Raw genomic sequence first — 9,261 nt, 5'->3', positions numbered from 1 at the left:
CCTCTGCCTCCCAAGTGCTGGGATCAAAGGCATGCGCCACCACGCCCGTCTGGTATCTCACTTCTTATTTAGTAACATCTCTTTTATTCAGCACGTCCTAATTATGAGCTGGTCTCTGTCTTCCGACTTGCTCTTCTGTCTGTCCCACGTGCCCACAGCTCTTCAGCAGCCTTCTGAGTCTGCTTTCTTTTCACTTGCTTTTGTTTCATATACTCTTCCCCTAGTTTCTGCACACTGGTTTCTTCTTGTCACTTAGCCTTGACGTCTATGATCCTTTCCCTAGTTTTATCTGAGGTAGATCTGCCATACTTTGCTGTTTGAGTCCTGTGCTGCTTTTACAACAGTTAGCATGGTTCTGCTGTATGTTATGCATTTGTTCCTTGGGTTTGCTTTGCCTTTCCCGATATCTCTTTGAGAATAGACTGTTGCTCTCTCTTGGATTACCCAGTACATAGGTGCTGTTCCACAATATTGAATGAATAAGTGAAAAGCACGAAGCCTACCATGTTCGATTGTATAGATTTTTTTTGTATTTTAGCATATCTATTTGTAAATTCATAGCATCTTATAAAAAAATACAGAACAGATCTAAGCTTTCTTAGTGGGATAGATTAAGATACAGACTGAAGGATATAAACGTAGTACATGGGCCTGGTTCACATTCTGATTTTCAACTCGTATTCTAGATAGGAATCACGTGACATAAAGTAGTAGCATAGGGACAAACGTGTACTTTTTAAGTTAATAAGTAACTAGTCATTGCCATTTAGTGTTTTGTTAGTGATTCAAGGCCATCCATGGTTCTAAAATTTTTGTTCGGTTTTTCAACTTTGTTACTTTTCTCCTACCAAATATTTTAGGTCTTCTTCTACCCTACTTCACAGAAACTTGCTTGAGAGACTGTTGAGTTTGTTGACACAGAATGGCAAATGACCACAAACCTGTAGCCTTGTCATATAACAATCATGTCTCTTCCTGTCAACTGCTAACTCTTTCCATTAATTTTTCCTCTACTCCAGCAATACCGAAGTTTATTGAATTTACACACAGCATGTGCTGCCCAGTAAATAGTAGCTAAGCCAATGGGAATTACTGTGCTATCTCTTAGAAACCAAGAGAACAGCAGCCCACCATGTGGTTTATACTTGATTCTTTCTGTTGTGTTCACTTCGATCTTGCAGCATGTTCAATTTGGTATACGTTTATTTTAATGAGAATTAACAGTAGTAAGCTTTATAAAATTTATGATACAAGGAAATGATTTTTGTGTATGTTTGTTTCAGATATGATCATTCTGTATCCAATGACAAAGCTTTAATGGTGCTAAGTGAAGAACCATTACTTTATATCCCTCCACCTCCATGTCAGCCCCTGATTAACACGACAGAGTCTCTCAGGTAAGGGGTGTGGATTGGTGCAGAAACTACTGAGTGGCCTCCCATGGCAAACTTCAGAACTTAGCAAAGCATTTCTTCAGCTTTACTAAGAGGCCAAGAGAATCTGACTTACTCGTTGGATAACTGTAAACCAGGATAACAGTTGTCCAGGTAGCGATGGTGATGGGTCCATTCGTTGTGATGGCCGCCTGCTTATGTGTGTCTTGTTTGAATGAAAGGATGAAATGAATGTTAAAGTTCAGGGTGAGGCTAGACCTGTGGACTTAATAGTCTCAGCAGACAGTATCGGTTTTTTTTTTTTGTTTTGTTTTGTTTTGTTTTGTTTTTTTTTCAAATTAGGAAGGTGTTATCTAACTATGTTGTTCTGGGCATATATTCCATTATTTCTTTGAATTTTGAACTTATGATTAAAGAGGTTACCTTATAACAATCCATGTTTTATTCAAAATAAAAAAAACAGTATTAAATGTCTTAGTTTTCTATTTTTTCAAATTAAATAAAAAAGCATTGTAATGTCAGATTATGTTGGGCTGCTCTTTGGGTCCTATAGAACAATTAAATTGATTTTAACAAAAGAATAAGCCAGTTAACTACTATCAAATATATTTGATTACTCTGTTTTATAGGTTGAACCATGAACTTCGAGGCTGGGTTCATAGACATGAAGTGGAAAGGACCAAGTCTAGAAGAATGACAAATAGCCAACAGAAAGCCCGCATTCTCCAGGTCTGTTCTGCTTGTGTCTGAAGAAATGACAGTGCAGGCGCTGGGGATCCCCTCCCAGGGGACTTGCTTTCATCCCTGGGAGATTTGGGAACTTCAGCCTCATTTACTGCTTACTGTGGCTGCTTCTAATGCTGCAGCCATTGCTGCTGATTCCTGTACTCCCCGTTCCCTGTCTCTCTTCTCTCTTCTCTCCCTAGCAGGGTATTGTATCAAAGTCATTAATTGGCTGTTAGGACAGCCTCAGCGTCTTTGTAGCTGGATGAGATAGAAATTCATCTCTTACACGAATTCTTCATAGCTCTAGGCTTTAGGAGGAATCACAATGAAATAGCTTCCAGGCCAGGGAATGTAAATGCAAGATTGAGGGGAGAGTGGTAGGATGTCAGATCTGAGAGGCTGCAGAGGAGAGAGCTTAGTGAATGCTAGGGCTCTGATCTGAACTTCAGATTTCATTCTAGGTGTGAAGGACACCACTATTTGGTGAGGGCAATGACTTGATCTGATTTATATATTTGAAAGGCCATTTTGGCTAGAACTGGTAGAGCTCATTAGTGAATTTGGGAGCAGGATTGTGAGTTCAAGGCTAGCCTGAAATATATAGTGAGACTTTGTCTCAAAATGAAAAAGAAAGAAGAAACAAAAATTATCATTTTAGCTGCTACACAAAGCAGACTGATGGGGAGTGGGAGTGGGTATAGGCAGGTCAGGTAAACTGTATTCCAGTGGTCTAGATGGGAGATCTTTGGGTCTATTCTTCTGTGATAGATATGAAGGGGTAGGAAGGAATGGAGACTTAAATATATTTGAAAGTAAAACTGGTAAGGAATTGTTGCTATAAAATAAAAAGGAATTGGTGATATTTTCTGTGTCTTAGGTGCTGGATTAATACTGACACCATTTATAGAGATGGAAACTGGGGGAGGAGTTAGAGACAGGAGTCAAGAGCTTTAGATACAGATTTTAGACAATCAATTGAAGAAGTCCAGTAGACAACCATGTATCCACTGTGTGGACTGTAGGAGAGAAGTTGAGGCTAAATATTTAGTTTTGGGTGCTACTTCCCAATGTGAAACTGAAGAGGAGAGAGTGTGATAAACTAGTGCCAGGCATTGCACATGTGTGGGCTACAAAAAGGCCTCCCTTGGAGGTGTCTGGACAGCAAGAAGGAGGACAGGAAAGGGCAGATTGGCTCCCAGCCAAGCCGACAGGCTATGGGACAGTGAAGACAGTTACTATTAAATCTTACCATTTATACTCCCTAGAGACCCTGGAGCCTCTTTTACTGTGGCTGTGATGACAGAAACCCAGGGAAGGGAAAGTGGGACGGTAACATGGAAAACTTGCAGTAATTGCTGCAGAGAATTCAGGAATGGGGATAGAGAATAAGAGTCAAGAAGGAGGTTTGGTTTGGGGATGGAAAAAATTTCACCTGCTTTCTCTGTTTGCCGAAGGTGCTAATAGAAACATCTTTTTGAGCATGGTGGCACTCACGTGGTGGCATGTGGCTTATGTCCTAGTTCTTGGAGGGCAGGAGAAACAGAGGCAGGCAGTATCCATGAGTTTGAGGCTAGCCTAGTCTACACAAGTTCTAAGCCAGTCAGAGCAACATAGTGAGACCCTGTCATAAAAAGAAAGAAAGGGAAGTGGGGTTGAGGAAAGGATGTGGCAGTGATTTGCATCTGAATTTTAGGCCATCCTGGGCTACATAGTGAATTCCCGGCCAGTCTGGGTTGGAGAACTAGAGTGACACTGCCTCAGGTTGGGGTAAGTGGTGGAGAAAGAGATGGGGAAAGGAAGAGAGAGAGAGAGAGAGAGAGAGAGAGAGAGAGAGAGGGAGAGAGGGAATGAGAATGAATATTTATTTGGAAATAGTACATAATATGTTTAAAAGCATAGTTGAGCTTGTGTTCTGCCTTCTGAGGGTCTGGGATTACCCAGAATGTGCTTTTCTAGGCTTGTCCAACCCCTTCTTTGCCTACTGTGGCAGCTTTATTGGTTGTTAGTACTCCTTGAGGCTATAGGCAGTCACAGCCAGGGCTGTGAGGACCTGACAGTCCCAAAGCTCTTCATGGCATTGTGCATATATATCAGCTCCCTCCTCAGCCAGAGGGAAAGGAGACTCTGCTACCATAGTTGGAGCAAGTTTATCTCACTGGCAGAGTCTAAATGATTGCAACCCCAGTGACAGAAGGTTCGAGTCATGTGGTTTGCCAGCTTCCATTCTTGGCCGTGTAGAGGAAGAGCACAGGAGTCAGGAATAGGTCACTGTCAGTAGATTATCTCACAAAGCTAATTTATGGAAATCAGATGATAATTCTTGGCCTAAATGGAGGGGTTTGCCTTGTCTTTATAATTTGTCACACTATTCTTTCCTATTTTTCATAACTGTGAAAGGGTTTTTCTCTAATCCTGAAAGAATTCTAATATAAGGGAAGTAATGCTGTCCTAAGTTTAGCCCATTATTTATAGATTTGTAGTTTAGACTACAGCCCCTTTCTCTGCTATTTTGGGTACATTTCTCTCTGTTGGACACTTAGATAATAGTTCAGAAGCCTAGGAATCTTGACTATTACCGAAAAAGGAACAACATGGAAGAATCTGTATTTGTTGAGTGAAGGAGGTTCTGGGCTAGCTAGAAGAGCAGTCATCTCAGCGGCTGTGTGATGTTAGCTATAAAGCATGTAAGAATTCCTTTGGTCTCTGTCTTTGTGCTGGAAGCCTGCACCTGCTCTGCAACTCCCCCGCCCCCATTTCAACATTCTTCCCTCATATTTATTTTAGATATTAAAAAAATTGTCAGTCTTATAAAGTATTCTGTAAGCTTGGTAAACTGACATTTCTTTGAAATTTCTATCGCTTTTTTTGAGTATCATGTCTTTGATTTTTAGACTGGACCTATTAGGAAAGATCAAGGGTGAGTGAAAAATGCCTTCTAAGATTAAGGCAAAGCAAAGGCACTGTATGTAGACCACACTTGAAAGGACTGGTTTTAGGAAGATGAACAATAAGAAATTCTAGATAGGCATGGTAGTGTACTTCTCCAGGTCTCGTGCTCAGGAGGCCGAAATAGGAGAATCATTTGTTTGAGATCATCCTGGGCCATATGACAAGACCCTCTTATAAAGGGGGAAATTCCAAAGCTGCTTAGACTAAGAAAACGATGCCAGATACAAGCCAGTATTTGCAGGGAGGAAAAACAGCAGCATAGATAAATATCCCAGTAAAACTAACAGACTATAAAAAAAATAAAGTGCCCGCCCCCCCAGAGAGAGAGACAGAGAGAGACAGAGACAGACAGAGCGCACTCCTAGTAACGTTTATTTTTGCATTTTTAAAGCAGGAATAAAATCAGCTATGAAGTTTATAGCTTATAAGAATGCAAAGGGAGGGTCAAGTAGAAATATATAAATAAGTTGTTTATTTGAGGCAGGTTCTTACTAGGTAGCCCTGGCTGGTCTGGAACTCACTATTTAGTTCACGCTGGCCTTGAGCTCAACAGAGATCCACCGGCCTCTGCCTTCTCAGGCATCTGAGAATGCTGGACTTGAAGCTAAGTCTTTTTACTGTGCAAATATTATTCCGAGGTGATGATGTGACATGAAAGTAATGGACCCTGTATGTATTATTTTCCCCTATACATATATAGCTATGATAATGGATAATTTGTAAGTTAAGCACAGAAGAGACTAACAACAGAATTCATAGCATTTACAACAGTATACAATAATAAAACCTCCAGTATCATTACTCTTGAGCTTTTTTTTTTTTTTCAAGACAGGCTGTCCTGGAACTCATTCTGTAGACCAGGCTGGCCTCAAACTCAGAAATCCATCTGCCTCTGCCTCCCAAGTGCTAGATTTAAAGGCATGTGCCACCACAGCCGGGCTGTACTCTTGGGCTTTTAATTAAGATTATACAAGCACTGCTATAGCATGGAGGTTGATCTGAGGACTGAGATGCCTACTAAGTGACTAGTGTGGCAGTTAGTATATGCATGGATATATTTGCTAATCATCAAATATGCCCTTGTTGTAGACCCAGAAATTGGAAACCTTATGATCATCTTCACACACTGGTTCCATTTACCTTTTTTTCCTTAAGCATTTTGTATTTGATTCTGTTTTAGTATTTATCACACTTTATTGTTTTATATAACTTTCCCCCAGTCATACCTTGAGCTTCTTAGAGGAAATCAGATGTTTAATTTTGAAGCCCTATTTCATGTAAAGATGGATGTATGAACATGATAATTAATGAATTCCAGGAGACTTATAGACTAGTATTTATATATCAAAAATACTTATTGTTGTAAAGTAGTAGCAAGGTCACTTCCTAAGATAATAGTAGTAATATACCCTTGAATTCTGATTCCCTTACAAAATTCTCCTAAGGATTAACTCACAAAACTCTTAGGAAAATAAGAGAAGAGAGTACAAAGCAAGTAGCTTGTGAAATAGAGGTTCCCAGTGTGACGTAGGTTGGCCTCTGATGGTCCCATACTAAACTGTTCTCTGGCCAAAAGAGTCATGGGTTAGATGCCTTTCACGAGATACAACCAATAGGTACATTAGCTGTGAGGAGTGTGTGTGTAACTTGGTGAATAGTGGAAATTTTGTTTCATTTTGAATCTTTCCTATTTCTTAAAAATTTGTCTGTAACATAATTTTTGGCAAATAAAAGTTGTTACATGTCCTGTATTACTTGTACAGCTTGGTCATAAAACTTGCAGTGGGTAGACTGAACTTGGGCAGTCTTTCTGTAAACTTTGTGGGAAGTACCTGAAATGTCTTTGTAAGACAGCATAAGATATAGTCTCAGCCTACAGCATGGCCTGAAGTATTCTAAATGACAAACTCAGGTATGAGTCAGTATTGGAAATTTTTGTTATTTCTTAAACTTCTTTCTCTCTTTTAGGGTGCTCTGGAACAGGGCTCAAATTCTCAGCTGATGGCTGTCCAATACACAGAAACCACCAGCATCAGGTAAGAAGATCCAGAAGCTCTTGGCCAAAGAGCTTGAACTGTCTTTTAGTGGAGTGAAAACTCACATTTCCTTTTCATGCCCCTCTGAAGACTTTTATATCAGTTCAAATGAACATACACAACTAGCCAGCAATCCCAGCAAAGCGCTCACCTCTCTCAAATCTCTTGAGTACAGATTTAGTCAGAAGGTTTTTCCGTCATAATTATGTTGTAAACCCAAAGTACCCATTGCTTTCTTGTTCTTGATTTTTTTGATCTGTTTGTTAGTTCTCTCCATCCACCTCGTTGGTGCAGGGTCACTGTTGTTTCTGTTGTTCCATGAACTCCAAGCCAGCTGGTTCCCAGGCTTGCAGCTGACTCTGTGTCCCAGCCTCTCCCATTGCTGTGCTCCTGCTGGAGTACAGTAGTGCTCCTCCTTGGATACAGCTCTTTTGTGTGGATTCTGGGATTGAATTGGACTTTCTGTGTTTTGGCTCTTGTAGCAGGTGGTTTTTTTTACCTACTGAGATATTGCATCCCTGGTGCTTTACATACATCTTATCTTTAAATTGATATAATAACTCAAAGTATATTTTATATAGGAAAAGGCTGGGGAGTCAAGTTTTTTGTTTTTTTGTTTTTTAAATAATTTCTCAAGTCATGAACTAATTGGTAGAACAAGGCATCAGACCTTGTCTGTGTGACTTAGTACTGCATAGCATGACAGGAGATTTTGAGAGATCCCAGAGAATGCAGTACACAGCAGTTCAAGTGGCATCATCAAGGCAGTGTAAGGTAAATGGAGAGCAGAGTGGGAGGCAATCCTGTCATGACCAAGAGGCCAGCTCTAGTGGGGCAGATTTGTAGTCATAGCCTTTCTAACTTGCTCTGTGAACCAAGCAGATTAATAAATAGATCTGAGACCCCATTGATCTTCTAGCACCCAAAACAACAATAGCAATAAAAACATGTCATTTGCATAAGTAAAATGTACCAGAGCATCACGTGATACCCAATAAATATGTGCCAATTAAAAAATATTAAAAAGTAAATATGGTTGTTAAAATGCTACCATTATGACTGAAAGAGGTTCTTGAGGAGATTCAGATGTGGCCTTAGAATGGAAGGAATAGGGAAGGCCCATCATGTTTGAATATTAATGGTGTTTTTTATATTCTCATTAGTAGGAATTCTGGGAGTGAGCTGCAAGTGTATTACGCCTCACCTGGAAGTTACCAAGGCTTCTTTGACGCCATCCGCAGGAGGGGAGATACGTTTTATGTTGTATCATTTCGAAGGGTAAGTTCATTTTGAAAGAATAAAGCAAATGTTTTTGAGTAGCTGTTGAGTCCAAGGCCTTAGGCAGATAGGAGAAAGTACCGAGTAGGCAGGAGGCAGGATACAATCAGCAGTGCAGGGGCAGCAGGCTGAGGGAGCGCTGGCATGCAGGAGCATGGCACTGATGCCAGACTGCATACTGTGTGCTGAGAACATAAATCATATCTGAGTTTTATTCCTGGACACCCTATAACTGTGCCACTTGTTTCTAACCAGTGGGAAAATGAAATAGGAAGTGACGATTGCCTATTGGTGTGTTTTAAGCCAAGGCCTATGTGCTAATTAAGGAACAAACTTCTGAAAGGCTTAAGATTAATCTTGGGCTGATTAATTTGTCAATTGTGGCATGTTTAGATCTATGTTCCCAAGTTTCTTTTTTCATTTTTTATTTCCTTTTTAAACGTTTATAGTCCTTGGTGAAGAATGTATTAAACAATCAGTCAGGTTATATAAGCAAAAGTGTTTATATAAGCATTTTTGAATGTTAAAGATGTTAGACCACATGAGAAAAAGCACGGCTATTTATAGCCCATCTGCTTTTCCTATAAATAACAATATATTCTCCTTAGAGTTTCCATCTGACGTCCCTTAGACTGCTCTATATTAACCAGGAAAACAGAAGTGATTGGAGTTCCTCTGTGATTTGCTTCCTAAGCCATTTCTTAAACATTTTTTTTAATGTTTTTAATTCCATGTAAATATCAGTATGTACATGCTAGTTCTGTAAGAATTATGTTTCTGTTCCTGTGATAAAACCACAACCAAGGCAACTTAGGGAAGAAGTATGGATCCTGAGGTAAGAGTTCATGATGACAGGATGAGCAAGCAGAGAGAGAGAG

The 9,261-nt window shown here is 39.9% G+C and overlaps 1 protein-coding gene across 3 annotated transcripts in view; it reads left to right on the top strand.

Moving 5' to 3' along the window:
* The window catches only part of Atf6 (activating transcription factor 6), a 168,213-nt gene that overhangs the window by 78,132 nt on the left and 80,820 nt on the right, over positions 1 to 9,261 (top strand). For 2 of the 3 annotated variants that reach the window (XM_021198491.2, XM_029538871.1), the window contains exons 11-14: positions 1,284 to 1,397; positions 2,024 to 2,123; positions 7,038 to 7,105; positions 8,269 to 8,383. In XM_021198491.2, the coding sequence (XP_021054150.1) occupies positions 1,284 to 1,397; positions 2,024 to 2,123; positions 7,038 to 7,105; positions 8,269 to 8,383 (397 nt within the window). The remainder of the gene's footprint in view (positions 1 to 1,283; positions 1,398 to 2,023; positions 2,124 to 7,037; positions 7,106 to 8,268; positions 8,384 to 9,261) is intronic. The other variant, XM_029538870.1, reaches the window with a different exon arrangement.

Source organism: Mus pahari, chromosome 5 (assembly GCF_900095145.1).
Source record: "Mus pahari chromosome 5, PAHARI_EIJ_v1.1, whole genome shotgun sequence".
Taxonomy (NCBI): domain Eukaryota; kingdom Metazoa; phylum Chordata; class Mammalia; order Rodentia; family Muridae; genus Mus; species Mus pahari.
The sequence above is the reverse complement of the archived record's forward strand: the minus strand, read 5'-3'. Positions and strand labels throughout refer to the sequence as shown.